Source organism: Archocentrus centrarchus, chromosome 17 (assembly GCF_007364275.1).
Source record: "Archocentrus centrarchus isolate MPI-CPG fArcCen1 chromosome 17, fArcCen1, whole genome shotgun sequence".
NCBI lineage: Eukaryota > Metazoa > Chordata > Actinopteri > Cichliformes > Cichlidae > Archocentrus > Archocentrus centrarchus.
In genome coordinates, this window is record NC_044362.1 from 16,162,344 (window position 1) to 16,184,573 (window position 22,230).

The 22,230-nt window shown below is 39.2% G+C and overlaps 1 protein-coding gene across 1 annotated transcript in view; it reads right to left on the reverse strand.

Moving 5' to 3' along the window:
• Nucleotides 1-53: 53 nt before the first annotated feature.
• LOC115795369 (collagen alpha-1(III) chain-like) overlaps nucleotides 54-22,230 on the reverse strand; it is a 29,753-nt gene continuing 7,576 nt past the window's right edge. The window contains exons 12-47 of the mRNA XM_030751237.1: nucleotides 21,577-21,660; nucleotides 21,353-21,397; nucleotides 21,200-21,271; nucleotides 21,065-21,109; nucleotides 20,932-20,985; nucleotides 20,491-20,554; nucleotides 18,486-18,584; nucleotides 18,059-18,211; nucleotides 17,870-17,878; nucleotides 17,666-17,755; nucleotides 17,295-17,446; nucleotides 17,103-17,175; nucleotides 16,678-16,784; nucleotides 16,367-16,550; nucleotides 16,217-16,288; nucleotides 15,801-15,908; nucleotides 15,423-15,641; nucleotides 15,120-15,284; nucleotides 13,583-13,750; nucleotides 13,212-13,355; nucleotides 9,781-9,888; nucleotides 9,471-9,649; nucleotides 9,130-9,193; nucleotides 8,457-8,531; nucleotides 8,174-8,281; nucleotides 6,036-6,143; nucleotides 5,501-5,572; nucleotides 5,142-5,270; nucleotides 4,316-4,414; nucleotides 3,967-4,137; nucleotides 3,784-3,891; nucleotides 3,569-3,706; nucleotides 1,203-1,319; nucleotides 834-1,022; nucleotides 423-706; nucleotides 54-314 (exon numbers count right to left, since the gene is read on the reverse strand). Of these exons, the coding sequence (XP_030607097.1) occupies nucleotides 54-314; nucleotides 423-706; nucleotides 834-1,022; nucleotides 1,203-1,319; nucleotides 3,569-3,706; nucleotides 3,784-3,891; nucleotides 3,967-4,137; nucleotides 4,316-4,414; nucleotides 5,142-5,270; nucleotides 5,501-5,572; nucleotides 6,036-6,143; nucleotides 8,174-8,281; nucleotides 8,457-8,531; nucleotides 9,130-9,193; nucleotides 9,471-9,649; nucleotides 9,781-9,888; nucleotides 13,212-13,355; nucleotides 13,583-13,750; nucleotides 15,120-15,284; nucleotides 15,423-15,641; nucleotides 15,801-15,908; nucleotides 16,217-16,288; nucleotides 16,367-16,550; nucleotides 16,678-16,784; nucleotides 17,103-17,175; nucleotides 17,295-17,446; nucleotides 17,666-17,755; nucleotides 17,870-17,878; nucleotides 18,059-18,211; nucleotides 18,486-18,584; nucleotides 20,491-20,554; nucleotides 20,932-20,985; nucleotides 21,065-21,109; nucleotides 21,200-21,271; nucleotides 21,353-21,397; nucleotides 21,577-21,660 (4,317 nt within the window). The remainder of the gene's footprint in view (nucleotides 315-422; nucleotides 707-833; nucleotides 1,023-1,202; nucleotides 1,320-3,568; nucleotides 3,707-3,783; nucleotides 3,892-3,966; nucleotides 4,138-4,315; nucleotides 4,415-5,141; nucleotides 5,271-5,500; nucleotides 5,573-6,035; nucleotides 6,144-8,173; nucleotides 8,282-8,456; nucleotides 8,532-9,129; nucleotides 9,194-9,470; nucleotides 9,650-9,780; nucleotides 9,889-13,211; nucleotides 13,356-13,582; nucleotides 13,751-15,119; nucleotides 15,285-15,422; nucleotides 15,642-15,800; nucleotides 15,909-16,216; nucleotides 16,289-16,366; nucleotides 16,551-16,677; nucleotides 16,785-17,102; nucleotides 17,176-17,294; nucleotides 17,447-17,665; nucleotides 17,756-17,869; nucleotides 17,879-18,058; nucleotides 18,212-18,485; nucleotides 18,585-20,490; nucleotides 20,555-20,931; nucleotides 20,986-21,064; nucleotides 21,110-21,199; nucleotides 21,272-21,352; nucleotides 21,398-21,576; nucleotides 21,661-22,230) is intronic.

Below are 22,230 nucleotides of genomic sequence, written 5' to 3' on the forward strand. Positions count from 1 at the left end.
TAAATGGGTAAAAAAAAAACATAATAATAATTGTAATTTAAATACCACGATGCTTATCTTAGACTGCGGCAGACATTACACTGGCTGGTCTTGTGTCGCTGTTGGTCAGTTGCTTTGATGGTGCCAGGACTGGCGGTGATAAACTGCTCTGCTGGACTCACAGTAGTCAGCCAAAAACTGTAGAGGTTGGCAAAGTAGTGACAGGAACCCCGTGCACCTTGGCACTCAATGAAGGGATGAGTTCGGAAATCCTTAAGGCAGCTACCAGTAGAAGTCAGTGACTGACCACCACCATTATTACCTGCTCCTGTGTGCTAAAGACAGCAAGCCAGTAGGTACACAGTGAGGGGAGTTGACAAAAGTTTTCTTTCCAACCACACTAGAATGTTTTTCTTTGTTGGTTTGTTTGTTAATAGACTTACCAAGAGGAAAGAGTACCCCACCCATAAACTCCTCCATCCAGGTGGGCATGAAGGGAATGTGTGATTCTGGCTGTGAAAAGTCACCACAGGTGAAATAGTCTCACACACTACACAGCGGCTGATATGGGCCACAATATCCTGGCCAAATAGTGGCATCATGGGTATGGGAGCAGTTGTGGAGAGCCAGTAGGATTTGTCATTGCGACTAGAATAAGAACAGGTAGCTTTGTTGCAGTAGGAGAATGGCATGGTGGAGAAAACAGGGAGGCAGGAGCCAGGCTGACCTGCAGGGGAAAAGGATTTAAAAAAAAAAAAACATATATATGATAAAAGGCTTTTTGAAATCCTTATATGCTGGGGATAAACACATTTCAAGAGATCCACAAAATGACCACTTTATATTGCATTTACCCAGATCCTGTGTGTAGGCCTTTTCTTGGGCTTCCAGGTACATGAGACTGTATCCTACCCAAAGCTGAGTGGTATCTGCTGGGCATTCTGGGACCTGAACTGACTGGCTGTGTATAACTAACAGAAATCCAGCATTTATTATCCTTCTGTGGCCTGGATCACCTGGATCGCCAGATGTGCCTGGGATACCTGAAGGATAGAGTAGATGAACCAAGAGCATGTGTGTTACATGGAGAAAGCATCAAAGTGAGAAAAGGGCAAATATGAAATCCATAATTCTATCTGTAGACTTAGGTCAATGGTCAAAATTTTATCTAGACTTTTCCACACCAATTCAGTGACTCGTCTAAAAGAAATTTGATTATCCACCTTGAGGTCCAGGTAATCCAGGTAAACCAACATCTCCTGGGTCTCCAGCTGGACCTTTATGACCAGGAGGGCCTATTATGCCAGGAAGGCCCACAGACCCCGCAAGGCCCCTCTCTCCTAAAACATACAGATGCAAACAAATGAGAAAATACAGTCCATGTATACAGATACAGACACACGGGGTAATCAAAACAAACACATACAGTACTGAGAAAAATTCTTGGGCCACCCCTCATTTCTTTATATCTTGCTTCCAATGAGCTATACCTTCTTGTATTTTTAAAAGGGGTTCTGAGCACTAGTTCTCCAGGCCTGTTGTTTGTTTGTTAAGCCACTGACCTGTGAATCACTCAAGCATAAAAAGGCACCTAACTCAAGGGATGAACCAGTGTTGTCCTACATATAGCAGACAACTTAGCAAAGAACAAAATCTAAATTGTATCTTTAAACACTTTATTACTAACAGCATATTGCAAAACCATATAATTTATTCTAGTTTCTTTAGTTGAATATGTAAAAAATGCCATAGATAACACAGTTTAACTGGCACTGTTTTTGCACTAATACGGTGACTCCCAAAGAACCACCGAAAACTTGGCGAACTGCAGCATGCTGTGCAGTGGGTCCTTAAAAATAACTGTTGAAACTGGACAAGTGAAGTGGCAGGCCTTAAAAACTATCTACAGCAGATGAACACTATCTGAAAGTCACATCCAAGACTTGACACAGGACCTGAGAGATACCTCTGGCCCTTCAGTTGAGTCATCTATGGTTCAGTTCATCAGAAATGGTTTATTCTTAAGGAAGGGAAAGAGGGAAAAAATGTCATGGTCCTGGGCCAGTGGCCCAGTGTTTGAGTTCTTTTTGTGAAGTTCGGTTTGTTGTTTTTTTGTGGTTGTGTTCTCTTAGTTTTCCTTATATTTTAGATCCTCCGTTTGTTATGGTTACTGTAGGTGTGCTGTTATTTAGATATTTGTATGCTTTGCTGGTTTCCCTGGTCTTACCTGTGTTCCTGTGTCCCTGTGTCTCAGCCCTTGGGGTGGGTTCCTTGTGTTTGGTATTTTGGTTCCCTCTGTGTTTTCTAGTCCTCGTGTTTTGTTAAGTCTGCGTGTGCATCATGGTGAGTCACTTCCTGTTTTATTTTGAAAGTATCATGTTCCCTGTGCTTTGTGTTTAGTTTTGCTTCCCCTGTGTCATTAGGTTAATTTGTTTCACCTGTTGTTCCCTGTTGTTCCCACTCTCCCTGATTTCCTTGTGTGTATTTGATCCCTCAGGTTTTCTCTGTTCTTTGTTGCGGCATTATCAATGTTACCCCCTCTTAGCTGTGTGTTTCCCCAGTTTAATTATTTGCTTTTCCTCCCATTTCTCCCAGGCTTGGTGTTCTGCCTTTTGTTTTAGCTTTGGTGGAGATTTCAAGTTTTTGTATTTTGTGTTTTGTATCATTCGAGCTATCTGCAAATAAAGCAGTTTTAAGTTTAGTTCTGTTTGCGTCCTGCATTTGGGTCCACCCCTCCCTGCCACACAGCCACACATGACAGAAAAGGCTGAGGTATGCCAAATTACACAAAAACCTGACTAAAAATCAGGGGCAACAGGTCTTATGAAGTAATGAATCCAACCTTGAAATATTTGGTTCAAATTATCATTGGGTTGTACAGAGGAACTAAGGAGAAAGACAGTGAGTGTCTGCAGCCATCTGTGAAACACAATGGAGGCTCTGTCATGGTTTGGGGCTGCATTTCAACCAGTGGTGTTGGGGATCTTGTCAATACTGATGGAATTATGAATGCAGAAGCATGACATCAGATTCTAGTCCACCATGCAATACCATCTGGAAAGTGTGTGATTGGCAGTGGCTTCATTTTTCAGCATCAGAATGTTCCTAAACACACTGCCAATTCAGTAAAACAAACCTAGATAGAAAAACACAAAACTGAACACTATCAGTCATGGATTGGCCTCCACGGAGCCGGGACCTCAACATTATTGAAGCAGTGTGGGATCATCTTGACAGAGAATGGAACAAAAGGCAGCCAACATCCAAAGAAGAGGTTTGAATGTCCTTCAAGAAGCCTTGAGAACTATTCCTGATGATGAATTATAGAAATTGCAAGAAAGCTGCCTAAGAAAGTTCAGGCAGTGTTGAAGAAATAGGTGGTCTCACTAAATACTGACTTTCAATTTTGTTAGAATTATACTAAATCTGGTTTTGCTTTTAATGCTGCATTTCCACAGCTATGTCCCATTTTCCTAGCAAAATCTAAAGAAATAAAGGGTGAATCAAGACTTTTGCACAGTCGTCTATTTGTGCTGGCCCAGAACAGAAATGTACACCTATAACCGTCCAAAGACTGCATTAGCTTCACCTTTATATCCTGGAGACCCAGGAGGACCCACGTCACCTTGGAGTCCTTTACAGCCTGAGCTACCAGGAGGTCCTGGAGGTCCAGGGGGAGCCTCATCTTTTTTTCCAAATTTGGGGTCACCAGGGGGACCTTTGATACCTGGAAAAAAAAATACTATAGAAAGAAGAACAACAACGTCTAGTATTTCTTAGTTTCCTCTCTACAATACTGCTCACCCCTATATCCACGTGGGCCAATTTCTCCTTTGTGGCCTTGGGGCCCAGGGACACCTCGTTGACCTTTGGCTCCTGGTTGACCCATTAGTCCAGCAGGACCATGCTCACCTGTGAAAGTGTGATAACATTTTGAGTATAATTGAGTATAATTACCGATGGTGTGTATTTTCCACTGTATTTTACCTTTTGGTCCTCTTGTGCCTTGGTAGTTGGAAAGTCCAGGAGGTCCTGGGAGTCCCTTCCTTCCCTGAACACCTGGTAAGCCATGGAGGCCAGTTGGTCCTGGATCTCCTCTGGACAAAAAGCCATTGAAAGGTGGGATAACACCTGGCAGCCCATGTTCCCCAGGAGAACCTAAAAAAAAAAAAAAAAAGTCAAAATTCTTAGTGTGCATAGTGTGCATAAATAAATATAATGGCAAACATACACACAGTTACATATGCACAAAAAAAGCATCCAGTTAAAAGGTAATGGCCAAATTGGAAAGTAAGCAAAGAAAGGAAAACAGATGACCATAAGTAGGCATACACACCTGTAGGTCCTTCATATCCTTGATCTCCAGTGGGTCCCTGCAAAGGTGTTTGGCAGATTTTCCCAGGAAAACCAGGTTCACCTGGAATGCCTGGAAGACCTGAAGGAAAAACATGGAAATCTATTCTCAACAACATAAAAAAGCTACTTTCAGCTGTTCCCTTATTCACAAGGGTCGCCATAGTGGGTAACTCCACATTTGATTTGGCAGTTTTTAATGCCAAATGCTCTTCCTGATGCAACTCCAAAGGGATTTGTGTTTCCTCCCAGGATCAAACCAGCAATGTTTCACATTAAAATAGAGTACTGGAAGCAAAACACAATATAACCTGGGTTTCCATGCCAAGCAGGCAATACTTATTACTGTGAATGCTTTCAAAGCGATTGTTAATGACTTCTGCACCATTTGTGCTACAGAAATTGTTCTGGTATTAAAACGTTCAGCTTCTTCTGGACATGTGAGCTATTACTTTTCTTGTTTGTAACTTCCATAATTTTTTTGTCTTCTTCAGCTGGTAAATCTCTTTCAGCAAATCAAGTTTCAGCTCTTTGACACATTTTTTGGCATGTCAGCTCCAATCTGTCAGCTTTCAGCATTCACAGTGCATTTTCTCCTGGAAATGCTTTTTTCGAGTTAAATTACTTTTTAAACTGGTGGTACATAGACAGTCAGCTAATTTTAAAAATTGTATACCACTGAGAGACTGGTGGAGACTGGTACAACTGAAGTGGTCACTTTATTTTTAGCACTGCATACAGTACTTCACTGACTGCATCTAGTCACTTACAGACAGTAAATGTACTGTTACAAATAACAGCCATGATACCTGTGTTGCCTGGTGGGCCCCTTTGGCCTTTAGGCCCAGGAATAGTAGTTCCTGGAGGTCCTGGGTATCCCCTGACACCTTTGACTCCTGAAAAACCATTTGGTCCTCGAGGGCCAGGAATATCTATCCCTATATTATAAGTGAGTACATATAAAACACAGTATTACATTGTAGCTGAGAAAATTTGTAACTATACTTTTTACTAGTATTATGTTTAACAGTAAATAATATGCTACAGGTTTGACACAAAACTACAAACTACAAACAACAATAAATACATAATTAGTTTACATGGCATACAAAAATAAATAAATAATAATAAAAAATAGTAGTCATATTATATAACACAATGCTCTTACCACTTGCTCCCTTCATCCCTTTTGGACCTGTAAGTCCATCCAGTCCATCCAGACCTGGCAGTCCAGGGGGTCCTAAAATAACAAGCACAGTGTGATGTCAGAATTGTCTTATTTGGTCCTTTTAGCAAGCAAAATAATCATTATTTTTTATGTGTGTGTTTTTTCTTTTTCTTGTACAGTACATTCTTGCACATGATTTAAAAACAATCAGCAAATCTATGTATATCAAGAATTTAGATGTGGGCATATTATTTAAAAGTGAAAACATCTGAAGGATGATATACATAGATTTGCTAATTTTGTTTTTCAGCAAATCTATGTATATCATCCTTCAGATGTTTTACTTCATTTTTAAATAATATGCTCACATCTAAATTTTTGCATTTTTGACTTTCTTGGCAGCAAAAACTGAAAACTGCTTTGATGCAAACATAAAGTACACTAAAGCAACAGCTTTGCTATACCACAAGCCAGTATAAATACTTTACACATTCCTATTCAGTGACAGGAGACTCAGTGGTTATTATGTTTGCACCTGATGGCCCACATGGGCCAGGTGGGCCTGGTAACCCCACACCTCCTTGATCACCAGGAAGACCTGGAAATCCTGGACGACCTTGTGGGCCATGTGGTCCAGGAAAGCCTGTAGATACACATATACAATAGAGCTCAAACAAGTATTTATACATAAGAACCATATCAATATTATTTGAGGGAATAAAATGAAGTGTCAATCTGAAGAAATGATTGATTGAATTGATGGCTAAAGGAGCAAAATGAAAACGTAACAAATCCAAATTATAAACCAAATTACATACTAAAAGATTTTAGAAAACTGAATGTGGCTTTTTCATTTTCATTCAGATTCAGTTTTCCATCTGGCTGACACAATACATAGTATGTGAGAACCAGAGGTGGGAAGTAACGAAGTACAAATACTTCGTTACTGTACTTAAGTAGATTTTTCAGGTATCTGTACTTTACTTAAGTATTTATTTTTCTGACTACTTTTTACTTTTACTCCCTACATTTTTACACAAGTATCTGTACTTTCTACTTCTTACATTTTCAAACAGACTCGTTACTTTTTAACACGTCAGAGAGAAGTTTGCGTTTCCGGTCAGTGCGCCGTCAAACATCAAACGATCTGAGCCTAAACGGAGGAATAATAACACATAAGAGACAATCGTACTGGCGTATCCTCCATCACCGGGGCTTATCTCGTACAAAGGGATTAAATACGCAAACCCATATAATTAATGTATCATTTATACCGCTATAATCAGGGGTTACAGCGGGCCGGACCGAGTCCGTAAGTTGCGCTGCGGCACATAAACAGCTTAGCTAGCGCTACTGAAGAGGAGCGAGCACGAAGGGAGTAACGTGTGGCAGGTAAATGCAGCGTTTCTAAATGCTCAACAAATATCAGCAAACACAGAAAGTGTGTGCAGTTTGTCACACAGTGTGTCTGCTAGCTAAAAGAAGAGCTGCTGTATTTCAGGGAGAGCAAAGAGAGAGAAGTTCACTCAGAGATGGAGAAAGAGGACAGGAGAGGAAGAAGAGAGGTTAGAATTAAAGGTAAGGACTGGAAAATAAACTGAAGTATGCTGACGTTGTGTAATTCAAAGATTCTATGAAAATACTGCAGTTTAGGTTAGCTTGTTGTACTGTATTTACAGTAAAGCTCTGTGTTGGTGCACAGTGTTTGTGTTCATGGTCAGAGTTACAGGTTACATCAGTGCAGCAGAGATGAGTTTGAATCAAAGCTGCTGATGCTGAGATTCATTCACTGAATCCAACATTTCTACAGCCTGTATGCTGTCAGTGTAGGGGATGGAGATCAGCTCAGAGAGCTGTGAAATACTGGGTTTCATCTTTGTGAGTTCAGTTCATCCACACAGAGCAGTAAACCTCAGAGCAGCAGCAGCAGGTCAGCTGATCACAGCCTGCACACCAACATCATTTACTGCAGCTCACAATAGAAAGTTGTGATTCTTCTCCCCATGCAGAACCACTACAGCTGATCTTAGGGTTCCTCCACCTTCTGAATCCCACTGTAACCCCTGAGTATCCTCATGTTGGTGTTTAGGTGGAGGCACAGTCACCCTCTACTATGGAGGACACAGAGAATAGAGCTGTGTTTAAATTCCCTTTCACAGTTTGTGTCCTACATAACAGTTTCAAGCTGAGTGCATTCATTATGATTAAAATTTAGATTGGAATAACGTTTGTATTCTCATGTAATATTATTTTATATTATTACAATAATATGTAATGAGGTTCGGTTAGTTTTACACAAAAATAGCAGGTAGAAACATCCTCCAAAGAACTACTTTTACTTTCTTACTTTGAGTACGATTCAGAGCCTGTACTTTTTTACTTTTACTTAAGTAGAGAAGTTGAACCAGTACTTCGACTTTTACTAAAGTATTTTTTTAACATAAGTACTTGTACTTCTACTTAAGTACAGAATGTCAGTACTTTTGCCACCTCTGGTGAGAACAAATTGCAATGGTTACCTGTAAATGATTCCAGAATACATCCCAAAAACTAAAGCTGCGGTGCAAGTTATTTTTCTCCTGAGTCTGGTGAACATTAGCAATATCAGTTTGAACACAGTACTACTGGAGTATATCCAGAAAATTCTCAACTGAAACCTATATTGAAGATCACCTCGTCCTCCTAGTCTTCCTGGTTCCCCTGGAATGCCTGATTGTCCTGGTTGCCCTGGCCTTCCTCTGGGTCCTGGGTCACCTGGGTCTCCTGGTAGCCCTCTAGGTGCTAAAGAAATTGTTCATCATTTTTTTAGTAGTATGTAAACTAACTGTATTTAGTCAAGGAAACAACAATACAATACAATCCTGTAGGACAAGTTACCAAAGATGCAGTAATTAATCTTCACAGTCTGAAGAACTGGGTTTTCTGCTCTTTTTTTTGTGCTATTTTCTTAATTTACCATCAAAGCCATCCTCTCCTGGCAGTCCTTTGGGCCCAGGTGGCCCTGGTTGCCCATAAGATGGTCCTGGAGCACCTGGAACAGATTTGGATAACTGAATAAGACATGTAACAAATGAAATATCTCTGTGCTGAGAAATCAGGTTTCATACTTCACTGTATTTACATTTACAGTGTCGTTAAATCTTTTTTTTTTTAATTGCACTGATCCAAGCTGCTCTCACAACATATATCAGTTAACCCTTTCATGCATGAAGGTCAATTTTTTTTTTCTGAATGTTTTTATTTCTCTTTAGGCAAGAAAAAAAATGCAATTAAAATGTTGTTTATGAACCTATTTTTCATGGAGTTACAAATATGTCCACTTCGCTGGACACCATGCATTTGACTTTTCAACCAGAGAAATATGTATTTAACACACCAATAACAGAAAATGATATTGCATCCTCAGATTGACTGTCACTACTGCTAATATTGACTAATCCTGATTCTGTTAATTACATTCAAACAACAAATAAAAATTAAAAAAAAAAAAGAAACAACTCCCCATGACTGGCTAAGCGGTAGCAGTGTATGGAATGATGAACAAGCATCCACTGTGTTGACTGATATGCAGCTATAACAACAAAATACAGGCATATACAAAAAAAATGACAAAAAAAATTCATAATCACCCTTGGCACCAGGAACTCCTTGTCTCCCTGGGTTACCTGAATATCCCGTGTGCCCCGGATCTCCCTGTAACATACAAGAATGATTTCCAGTAATTTGACACCAACATTTCAACATAAACTATCCAGAACTATTTTAAAAAAACAGTATATATGCCAAATGTGGAAAACAGGATAGAAAAAGAGTGCATGATTTGTAGATTTACTGAATTTAAATGGCAGATGTTTTTACATCTGATTCTAGGTACAAACTAGGTACAAACTGTACCTATAAACTGTAATAAACTAAGCACAAATGGCTGTGACATAAAATGTGAAGAAAAAAAATTAAGTTAACTCAGTACCTGATCGCCATCATTCCCAGGATATCCTCTGGGTCCAGTGAAACCTTGAATCCCAGGGTCTCCAGGAGGTCCTGCTCTTCCTCCCCTGCCTGGAGCTCCAGGAATGCCCTTAATTCCAGGTGGACCAGGCCTTCCATCAGGTCCTGAATCACCTGGCATTCCCTGTGTGCCCTTTGAGCCTATAAAGGACACCACAAATTGCTAAATATTTAGGTCTATGATCTACACCACCTGTAACAATCCTCTTCTACCAAAGAAGAATAAAATAATTTTATAAAGACTTATGCCGGTTAAATTAAAACTCCATTGCCTTTGAGTCCAGGCTCGCCTGGTAGCCCTTTCTGTCCTGGACGACCTGGTGGACCTTTCATTAAATTCATCAGTGGCACTCCCGGATCTCCAGGGGGTCCACGTAAACCTGAACAGACAACACAGTTGAGATGAAATGCTTGTTTTTCCTCTTTCATAAAGACAACAAAAAGTGCAATAAAATAGCTTAAAGAAAAAGACTACAAATGGTGCCTTCTTCATTTATCCTTGTAGCTGGTTAGCTAACAGTGCAGTGAAAATCTGAAACACGTCAGCCACTTTTTTTAAGTTTCGAACAATTTTTGCTAGTTTGCATCTGTTTCTTTTTCTTAGTCAGTGTCAAAGCATAGTTGATATGTAAATGATTCCAAAATACAAAACACAGATATGTGAGACTTTTTGAATATGCAAAAAGCTCTGATCATGTGCTTAAACATATCTGAACTGGAGTTCATACATTGCTTTAAATTCATTTGTCACACATAAAAATAGCCTGATATCAGACATAACGGTCAACTCACAAAACTCTGACCATCACTACAGAAGCGAAATTCATGTCTCTGTGTGTTGGTTCAGCAACGATAATATTGAATGAAAAAAGCTGAGAACAATTATTTGAAAGCAATATAGAAGACAGCCTTCTCCACAAAGTTTACCTTTGTGTTTTACATACATACAGACATTTCCAGCATTACTCAGAAATGGTACAATCAGTACATACATTTCAGTGCATAATACCGGAAATTTCCTGGGGAAGCACCCCAACAGTCCCCTGATTCATTGCATCACCTCCTATCAACAAAATCTACACCAATGACTATAGCTTTTATACAGACTGGTTGTTTTAGAACTATTGGAAACAACTTGGTCAAGGCCAATGGGACCCAACAAGTAAGTGAGTAAGTAAAATTTATTTACATAGAACTTTTCTAGATAAAAATCACAAAGTGCTTCACAACAATCAAAGGAAAACAGTTATACCCCTTAAACACACACAAACCACTAGTTAAAAGAAAGCCTGTACAAATGAGTCTTGAGCTGTTCTTTAAAAGATTCAATCGAGTCCAGAGCTCAGATGAGATGGTGGTGCATTCCAAAGTTTAGCTGCTGCAACCTCAAATGCACAGTCCCCTTTAGTTTTTAGTGAGGAACCACCAACATAGAGTGGTCTGTGCATTATATATGGGTGCAAGAGCTCACTAATGTACACAGGCATTTGGCCATGCAGAGCTCTGAAAGTGATCGCCAAGATCTTAAACTGGAATCTGAACTTTTTGGGGAGCCATTGTAGAGATGACAAGATAGGTGTCACATGAGACCATTTGGGGGATTTATTAAGTAGCCTTGCAGCCTAAGATTAGGCTTAAAACTTTCATTGATGATAAAGCTTATAGTTAGGGCTGGATCAGGTGACCCTGAACCATCCATTAGTTATGCTGCTATAGGCCAAAGCTGCTGGGGGGGGGGGTCCCATAATGCACTGTTTCTTTTCATTCACCTTATTTACACTTCAACACACCGGATTGTTCTTTATTCAGCCGTCGGCTTCGTTGTCCGGCATGGAAGACAGGGGAGAAGGGCAACCTTCGTACCCAGAGCCATCCAGCTCCTCAACTCATAGCTCCCCCATTTTAATATTATCCCATAACATCAGATGGAATATTGTGAACTCTACTACGCTCCCGCTACTCACACACATACATTCCTATTGCATCATGTATCTCACTGCAATTTGCACCCACCTTGTATATACTTCCAATGCTCAGTTCATTATCACCTTGTACTTGTATATGCCTCTAACGCTGAGTCATTTATATCTTATTTGGACAATTCACTTGCATTGAATGCTATCTGGGTTGTGATTACAGATGTGACATATTTATTGTATTATTGGTTATTTATATCTTACTCTTAGTTAGATTTTATATTTATTATGTTATTGCTGCTCTGTGTGCCCTCAATTGCCCTATAATAAAGTTTCCAGAATCTGAATCTGAATTTATACTTCACCCTGTATTTTATCATCAGTTATTATTAATGTCTGGCTCTCTTCCACAGCATGTCTTTTGACCTGTCTCTCTCCCCTCAGCCCCAGCCGGTCACAGCAGACGACTGCCACCCCCTAAGCCTGGTTATGCAGGAGGTTTTTGTTAAAAGGGAGTTTTTCCTTCCCACTGTCGCCAAATGCTTGCTCATAAGGGGTCAGTTTGACTGTTGGGTTTTCTCTGTATTATTATAGGGTCTTTACCTACAATACAAAGCACTTTGAGGCAACTGTTTGTTGTGATTTGGCACTATATAAACTGAATTAAACTGAACTGAACTGAACTGAACTGAACTGAACTGAACTGAACTGAACTGAACTGAACTGAATTGAATTGAATTGAATTGAATTGAATTGAATTGAATTGAACCGAACCGAAAATGCCCACCCATGTACGTAACCTGTCAATTATATTAAAAGAAAATATAAGTTCCTCTAAACAAATTAGGTGGACTTGGAGCGTTGTTGTTTTCCACAGATGCTCCACTTTCCAATAGGTTTGTTTACAAAAGCGAATGCTGTCATTCATTCATCCAAGGGGAGGATTTGTAACCCTTTCTCATTTTAAAAGGAGCTATTCTATCTAAAATAGAGACACTGATTGTTAAAAGAGTCTACTAAAATATTTACATCATTTGAAGTAAAAACCTCCTCATGATTAAAAGCAGCAGTAAATTTATCTGCAGAAAAATTATTAAAAATACATGAACAAAACACATGTGGAACAGATAGACAATCAAAATTAAGAGACAAATTAAAAAGAACACAAACATGATCAGAAATAAAAATATACTCAGAATAAAGACAATCAATATGTAAACCAAGAGTAAAAACAAGATCTAAAACATGTCCTTTGTTATGTGGAGGGCTACACACATATTGAGTCAAATCGAAAGATTCCATCAGATTGATAAATTTTTCAGCATGTTTATCTGACGTATCATCAATGTGAAAGTTAAAATCTCCAATAATGACTCTTGCCAGTTTCAGTGTGGAGGACAAAAAGGATCTTATAGCATATTTATATTTCTAATTGTCCATGTTTAGATTTAATAGAACTCATTCCACATAACAACAAATTCCCTGACTCATACGAATTTATTGTCTGTATTTTGCTAATCATTTGTCTTGAACTGGAATAGTAAATTCATATGGGTTAATATATTTGCTAATTACAACTAATGATAATTTTCTGTTTTTTAATAAAATATTTTGTTATTGTTATTATTATGATTATCATTACTGTTAAAAAACAATAGGCCAAGATACTGAACAAGGTTAGTTTATGTTATGTTATGTTAGGTTAGGTTAGGTTAGGTTAGGTTAGGTTAGGTTAGGTTAGGTTAGGTTAGGGGTATAGCAGAGACATGATACACATACAGACTTACCTCTATTACCAGGTGGACCTGGATATCCTGTGTTACCTGGGTGACCAATAACACCCCTCTCACCCTGTTTACCTCTTGGTCCAGGAGGTCCAGGGCGACCTGGGAAACCTCTGGCTCCAGCCCTGCCTGGATACCCCCTTTCACCTACATAAGTTGAAGGGAAAGCCTTACTTTAATATGCGTAGACTAAGGCTCACAGATTCAAAAAACATGCTGACTGCCAGATAGCTCTTGAGTATAAATGAGATAAGTGATGGAGTTTTGGGCTAAACTGACTCGTTGAATTTTATACTGAAGAAAAAAATAAAACATTTATGTGGTTTCAAATAATCAAGCAATAAGATTACTAATTAGACAGACCATCAACTGACCTTTCTGTCCTGGCCATCCATTGGTTCCAGGATCTCCAGGGAGACCATAGGGGCCTCTTGGTCCAGCTAGGCCTGGCATACCTGGAGGACCCTGAACACCTTTCGATCCTTTCTGTCCATGGCCAGGTGGGCCTATATCTCCTTTCAAACCCTTCTGCCCATCATATCCTATGCAACATCACAAAATTTAGTGGCAAGAATATATATATGTTAGATGGTAACAGAACAACAAAACACATTGCCTTAGAAGTTGGATGATCATTGCTACTTATGTATGAACAATTTGTGTGGCATCCCCCAGGGTAAGAGATGGCTACAGAAATCTATTGATTGAAGATTTGGCTTGCTAAAAACAAATTATCATTAAATTTGAATAAAGCCAATATAATGTTATTTGGAAATATCAGGTTAAATAGCTTTTTAAAGATATGAATAAATAGGGTTGACATTGAAAGAATAAATGAACAAGTTTCTTGGGGGAATAATAAATGCGAGACTAAGTTGGAAAGCAGACAATTAATATATTCATTCTAAAGTATCAAGCATTGCAGTACTCAATGGAGCAAAGCAGCTATTAGTTCATATATCACTCCATGTCCTCTACTATTGGCTGGTTTGGAATGATAACATTACATTTGGTTTTTATTCATAAAAAAAAGCTGTTTGGATCATTTACAATGTGGGTTATGGGGCTAATACAAATTCCCTATTCTTTCAGCTTAAAATATTGAAATCTGCAGATCTGGTGAAATTCCAAACAGTACCACTTTTGTTCAGAACAAAACATAATCAAATACTTAGAAATATTAAAATAATTTTCTCTGCAAAAGCAGGAGGTTATAATTTAAATGTTTTTTTGCAACTTCAAAGCTGTTTATGTGACCACTATCAGGAAATCTTTTTGTGTTTCTGTGTATGAAGTAAAACTGTGGAACAGTTTGAACGTAGAGCTGAAGCAAAGTCCACACACAAAGCAGTTAAAAATGTGCTATAAATATATGGTTTTATGGGGTATGCAGAAGAGAAAGATGTTTGAATTTCAGTGAATGTCTCTGTTTATTTAGTTGTTACTCCATGTTTATTCAGATTTTGCACAATCAACATTCCAAAATTCTATGTGTGGATGTAAAACTATGGAGTTGTAAAAACTATGTAAAAAGTTTAAATCCTCAATGCTGGAGAAATTGAAGTAAAAGTTCCGTAATATCATTAGCAAATGTAATTTTTTTCAAAAAATGTCTTCAAACAAAAGGAGAACTTGATATATAAGGGTATACATATGAGAACAGAACTGATTAGGATGCCTCCTGGGCACCTTCTGGGTGAAGTGTTCTGGACATGTCCTACTGGCAGGAAGCCCAGGTATACCCAGGATGTGTTGGAGAGACCATGTCTCTCACCTGGCCTGGGAGACATGGGTTTTACATTGTGCTTGTGTTTGTTAATTAACTTCAGAAGATAAGAAAAATATCAATAAAAAGAAATGCAGCGTGACTACACATATCCATGATTTTGGTTGGTGCAGCAGTTTGCTCACCTGGTACTCCCCTTGCTCCAGAATTTCCTGGAGGTCCTGGGGGTCCAGGTGGGCCTACCAGTTCACAATATGAACATGGTGGGCCTAGGGGCCCAGGCACACCAGGCTCACCATCGACTCCTGGCGCTCCTTTATAGCCTGGTCGTCCAGGTTGGCCATGTGGGCCTGTAATTGTAAAAGACCAGTGGTCAACCAATCTGAATATAAAGAACTAATTTTAATTTGATTGTGTTGTAATTCAGGCCGCATTAACTGAATTCCATTTGTAGGAGATTTGTTTAAATTCACATAAATGAATCTTACCTGGTGATCCTGGGTTTCCAGGAATTCCTGGGAGTCCTTTATTGCCATCATTCCCACGAGGACCAGGTGGGCCAGTTGCACCTGGCCTGGTAGAGAGGACATCTCCTGGGGCACCCTTCCTACCTGGCAGTCCCGGTAACCCAGGAAGGCCAGTAATTCCATCTAGACTCATTCCCCTGGGACCAGGTTCACCTGGTTCCCCAATTAAACCTGGAGGCCCTTTTATAAATAGGTAAGACCAATAAGCATGTAAAACAACTTTTTTTCTATAATTAATAGATTTATTGAATATTTCCTACTCTGTGATTAACTGATGATCCATAATTCAACAAATGCTTCATTGTTTTCCTTTTTGCCAACATTTTGGAGAGCCATTACCTGGTGGTCCGGTCCCCCCAGTTCTACCATTGTCTCCCTTCATGCCTTTAGGGCCAGGGTATCCTGGCTGTCCCCGGGGACCGTCACTCCCTGGTTGACCTGGAATACCTACAAGAAGTCAAAAGATAAAATGAAGTTGATTTGCAACATGGACCAGCAATGTCTTGGTTGCTTGATGTGGCCACACAAATCTGCCATCAACTTTTGAGCTAATAGCTTATAAATCACTAGTAGTAGTAACTGTAGGGCCAATTCTGGGTAACTCTGAAAACTACAAACTTTATAAATATGGTTGAATAGAAACCACTAAACAATCTACCAATTACCTTTAATTAGTACTTGAAAATTTAGAGTGCCCAATAAAACACAGATAACACAGGCTTTTCAGATAAATGATTGAGACCTGTAAGACTTACCTGGTGAACCTGGCTCACCCCTTGGACCAGGGGGGCCAATCTCGCCTTCATCACAGCATTTCTGTGTTTCCCCTGCACACAAATATAACATTTTTTACATCCCGTGGCATTTTGCATAATGAAATATGGTGAGAGACCTGGAGACCTGACCTGGAGGTCCTTGTCGCCCCAAAATTCCTGGTATGCCAGGAAGTCCCTGATTTCCTTTAGGTCCACGTTCTCCCTTAGGACCTTGCAAACCCTGACCTGGGGGACCTGCTTGCCCTGGAAATCCCTTGGGTCCAGGAAAACCTGGGTTACCTTTGGGACCAGGTGATCCTTCATGGCCGTCACCCTGAAAAATAAACTAAAAAAATGTATCAAAAAAGTATCAAACTGGAAATTTTTTACATATGCAGTGTCTTAAAAGATTTTTTTTTATACGATTTACATTATTGGAATACAAATATATACAGACTCACTGGTGGCCCTGGTTCTCCAACATAGCCATCTGGTCCATCCTGTCCTGGTCTACCTGTTTCTCCAGGAAGGCCATCATATCCAGGGTCACCTCTGTCACCCGTGGCACCTTCCAGTAATAAATGCATCCATTAGATATTTGACTTTAAACACTCCAGAAAAACAAATACAGCCTGTATGTTATTTAAAGATATTCAACAGTCTTTGCCTAATACAATGTGCAGTGGTTGCCATCTTTGCTGAACACAAGAACACAAGAAAAAAATAACATAATTTGAAATTCTCCATCCCCTCTACAGCCAATTTTTTTTAAACTCCATCCCCTCTACAGCCATTTTTTTTAAACTATTGAGATAATTACAAAATAAAACTTTGCATTTATAATAATGCTGTGTATATGAGAAGTGTGGCTTTAACCAGTGCTTACCTTTAACACCTACATCAAAGGCATCACCTTTTTCACCTTTTTGTCCCTTTAAACCAGAAAGTCCTTGAAAGCCCTGCAATGTGGGAATAACAAAAATAACACATAAAACACGTAAAAAACAAACAAATGTACTTTGAAACATGCTTTAGGAAATTACATTGAGTTTTATGGTTTTAGTCCCACTGTTCTTACTTCTGGTCCTTGAGAGCCCTCATCTCCTTTCAGACCTGGTTCCCCCCTTGGTCCTTGAGTTCCAGTTAACCCAGGAGGGCCTGGAAAACCAGGTGGACCAGGAAGCCCTGGGCTCCCCATGCCAGAGATGCATTCACAGATCCCTGGACAACCTATTCAAGACATAAATAACAAAAATTTAGTTGAATCTAAATGTAGTCCCAAGGTGTCCTTGCACAGACACATGCAAATGATTGTATAGAGAAACTAAACATCAAAGTTCATCTTCCACTAGACTCCCACACGTTGTTCATAAATTCAACACCAGTATTCACAAAGAAGAACGGAGTCTTGTCTTGTGTGATTAATACACACAAACAGTCACAGATCACCTTTAACTCCTTTGAGTCCTTTGTTTCCAGTTGATCCTCTGGGTCCAGGGTCACCAGGGTCCCCAGGGTCACCAGGCTCACAGTAGTAGTCTTTGGGAGTAAAAAGACCGACATAAGTTAAAAATAAGTCAAAGATAAGTTAAAAAATAAATTGAATTTTTAAATTACGCATTTTATTTTTAATAAGATTTTTTTTTTAATTACCTCCACAGCCTACGCCAATCCCATCATTTATGTCATATCAGGCCAACACAGAGACATACAAACCAGCAAGTAAGTCATCATTAAAATGATCATATACAAAAAGTGATGACAATCCAAGTATTAGATTAACTTCTGCACATGGGAAATTCTTGTCCTTTGTATTATATGCAATGAGAAGAAAGCCCATACCTGGAGGGCCTGGGAGGCCTGTGGTACCTTTAGGTCCCGGTAGTCCTTTAACTCCCTTGGGTCCTGGAAGGGAATAGTTATTATACCTTCCTGGTTCTCCTTTGTAGCCTTTGGGACCAATGAGACCTTGCAGACCAGGTAAACCATGGCCCTCTGTAAGGGTATAAGAGAAAAATGTAAAATTTCAAATGATATAGATTACATTTTTCAAATCTCAAAACACAGTCCATCAACTGTAGAGAAAAAAAATATTTGATCACTGATATGTTCATTGCCACATCAATAGACTGAACGGCTGCCAGGTTGCAGGATGTAATCGGAGTAATATACAGTATATGTATTGTACATATTGATATAGAATATAGAGTAAATCAAAATAAATCAGGACTTCACAGTTAAAATGCTGAAACAAAGACTGAAGCCTGACCTGCTAATCCTGGTGGACCAGGGGGCCCAGGCAAGCCCATGGACCCAGGGTCCCCTGGGAGTCCAGGTGCTCCTGGATGTCCAAGGTCACCTTTAGCCCCTGAAACATAAACCCATAAAGAAGATATTGTTTTATCTCATCTTAAGGTGAATCAGACTACATGTTTGACAAAAACACATTGTTTTGTAATTTTGCCTTTCACCACACCATCACAGTGGATTTTAAGTCAAACAACTGAGATGTGATGGAAGTGCCAGCTTTCAGCTGCACATTTTCACTGACTCAAAAGTAACTGGATAAATGACTGACAAACAGTTTCATGGCCATATGAGGCCTGTTGTCTCATTATTTTGTGATAAAGGAAGCATATAAAGAACCTGCAGCTTACTCTAAGAGACAAACTTGTAGTTTTTCACTTGAACTCTCAATATGAGATATCTATGTAAGGAGGTGTCTCAAAAACCAAAATAAACCTTTGAGAGAGATAGCAAAAACTTTAGGAGTGACCATTTCAATAATCTGCTTCATTCTGGTTTATTCTTAAAATGAATGAATGCACTGGCCAGCTCAGTAACAGCAAAAGGCCTGACGGAACACAGAAGACAACTAAAGAGGAAAATTCTTTCGTTGGTCAAGAAAAACCCTTCAAGACATATTGCCAAATCAAGAAGACCCTCAAGGAGGGAGGTATATGAAAGTCTACAATCAAGAGACACGCATACCACCTGCCAAACATGGTGGAAGCAATGTTATAGCACGTTTATGTATGGCTACCAGTGGAACCGGGCCACTGATGAATATTGATGATGTGACTGATGATGGAAATAGCAGGAAGAACAGTGAAGTGCACAGGGCTATACTATGTGCTTTGATTCAGTGAAATGCTTCAAAACTGATTGGGCAGTGTTTCACAGTGCCAATGGACAATGATCCAAAGCATACTGCAAAAGCAACCCGACAATTTCTCAAGGCAAAGAAATGGTATTTTCTTCAATGGCCAAGTCAGTCACAACCCAAAGAGCATGCTTTTTGATTAATACTTTTTAAACCAGATGCAGAGAGACCCCAAAACAAGCAACTTAACTCTCTATATGGCAGAGCATTTTAAGAGAGGAAACACAGCGTTTCCACATAGATTCTAGACTAGACTAGAAGTATTTTCATGCAAGTGATAAAAGTACCCGTATACTTAAAATAAAGCTAGTTTGTCCAATTACTTTTGAGTCTCTGAAATTGGAGAACTATGTATGAAAATATCTATAATTTCTGAACAGTTAATGCAAAATTTATGTCAAACATGTTGAATTAAAGCTGAAAGTCTGAACTTCAATCACATCTTAACTGTCTGATTTAAAGTCAGTGCTTCTGGACGTATGGATTTATAGACTTATCTGCATTTGAACCACGAATTTCCAAGCAGAACAGTGGTTCAAAAGAATTCATTTCAAGCGATGCTCTACATATATCTCTGTGTTATGTCATTCTTTAGTAAATATATGATCACTTGAGACATGAAAGAAGGTGTAATTCAGTTGTGGTCAATTTCATTTATACAGCACCACATAACAGCAGTCACCTTAAGGTGCTTTATACTGTAAAGACCCTACATTAATAGGGAGAAAAGCCCAACATTCAGACCAAAAAAAAACCTCCTGTTTAACAAGAAGAAACCTCTGGCAGAGAACCAGCCTCTGGGAGGGGCAGCCATCTGATTTTGTGGCAGTGGCATAGTGGGCAGGTGCTCGCCTTGCAGCCGGAGGGTTGCCGGCTGCATTGTGTCCTTGGGCAAAACACTTAAACCACATTGCCTAATGGTAGCGCCGGTCTCTGGCTGCATGACCGCAGATGCTCGTCTCTGGATGAGTGATCTGGAACGATCATTTTGTTGTGTGCTTTGTGCGCACAATGACAATGAGTTGAATCTAACATCTACTGTGACCGGTTGGGGGTAAGGGGAGGGAGACAAGTGTAGTTGTGTAGTTGTGTAGTTGTATAATTTTCTCACCTCTCACATGATTTCCATCAAGAAGGAGTGTGTCACCAGGGAGACCTGGATCTCCTGGGTAACCCTGTTGGATATAATAGAGCAATGTGGAAAGAATAGTCAGGAAAAGAAATGGCACTGATATACATTTTTTTCAACAGCTGAGAAGGTTGTCCAAGGAGTTTCACTGAAGTTTACCATTAAGTAACACTTTCTACTAAGTAACCACCAAAAAGCAGTAGACATTTATGGAACACCTCTAACTGTGATGGAAATCAGTGTCATCTATATCAAACCAAGCCCTTTAACTTTTCCTCCCAGTAACCCTCTTTTTTTTTTTTTTGTTAAAATTGTCATATAGATTTGATTTTGACTTTAAGTTAATTAATTGTGATTCCACATGTCACAAGTACAAAGCAACAAAATGCAACAATATTTCACTGATGTTTAAACAAATGTCACCTTTAGTCCAGTTCTTCCATTGATACCTGGAAGTCCCGTCGCTCCTCGAGAACCCTGAAAATATACTGATGTATTTAACCGGAAAGAATGCCAAAGTATAGTAACTTATAATACCATCATCTGAAAGCTGTACCTCAGGTCCTCCTGGTCCAGGCCTACCAGGAAATCCTGGAGAACCCTAGAAATGGAAAGAATGAGCTGAAAACTATTTTATCCGTATCCATGTGTTTGTCTATCTATATTGTCCAGTTTGATTTCAGTCACCTACTCGAGCTCCAGGAAATCCAATGATTCCTTGCTCTCCTTTCATTTCTTCAATGAGGTAGTCTCCACCAACACCCTGGTAAGGAAAAAATCCTAATCAAATCATTTGTTTTTCCTTTGAGGCATACTTGCAGTAAACAGGCATAAAAAAACCCACCTGTATGCCCTTTAGTCCACATGGCCCAGGAAAACCTTTGTCACCCTGGGAAAGAGGCAAAAACATTCTGATTTACAACTTTTAAAAAAAACCTGTTTGTATTGATTATAATCAATGGGTTGCCATAAAATTTTCAAAAATATGGATTAATTTGGAATTATTTACATAAAAAATATGAAGGAGTTAAAAAAAATCACACAAAAAAAACGACAAATTGCCTTCACCTTGTCTCCTTTGGGTGGAAGAAATTGTAGAGGATATTTTACAACTTCTTCTGGTCCTGGTGGACCAGGTGGGCCCTGTTCACCCTGTAAAAAGAAATTAAGGAGGTTATTTACTGTTAAAAACAATGCACATATACAGTGCCATGAAAAGGTATTTGCCTCCTTCCAGATTTCTTAGTTTTTTGTATATTTGTCACACTTGAAATGTTTCAGACCACCAAACAAATTTTTATTAGACAAAGATGGAGACAAAAATGATCCAAGTAAATACAAAATGCAGTTTTTAAGAGATGATTTCATTTATTAAGGGAAAAAGTTACCCAAACTTACCTCACTCTGTGTGAAAAAATATTGCCCCCTAAACCTAATAACTGGTTGTACCAACCCTGGCAGCAAGAATTGCAATCAAACATTCATTCAAACAATAACTGGCAATGAGTCTTTCACATCACTACAGAGGAAATTTGGCCCACATCTTCTTTGCAGAATTCTTTTAATTCAGCCACACTGGAGGGTTTTCAAGCATGAACGGCCTGTTTAAGGTCATGCCAAAGCATCTCAATCTGATTTGAGTCCAGACTTTGACTAGGCCACTCCAAACCTTCATTCTGTTGTTTGGTTTGTTTGTTGTTGTTGTTGTTGTTTCAGCCATTC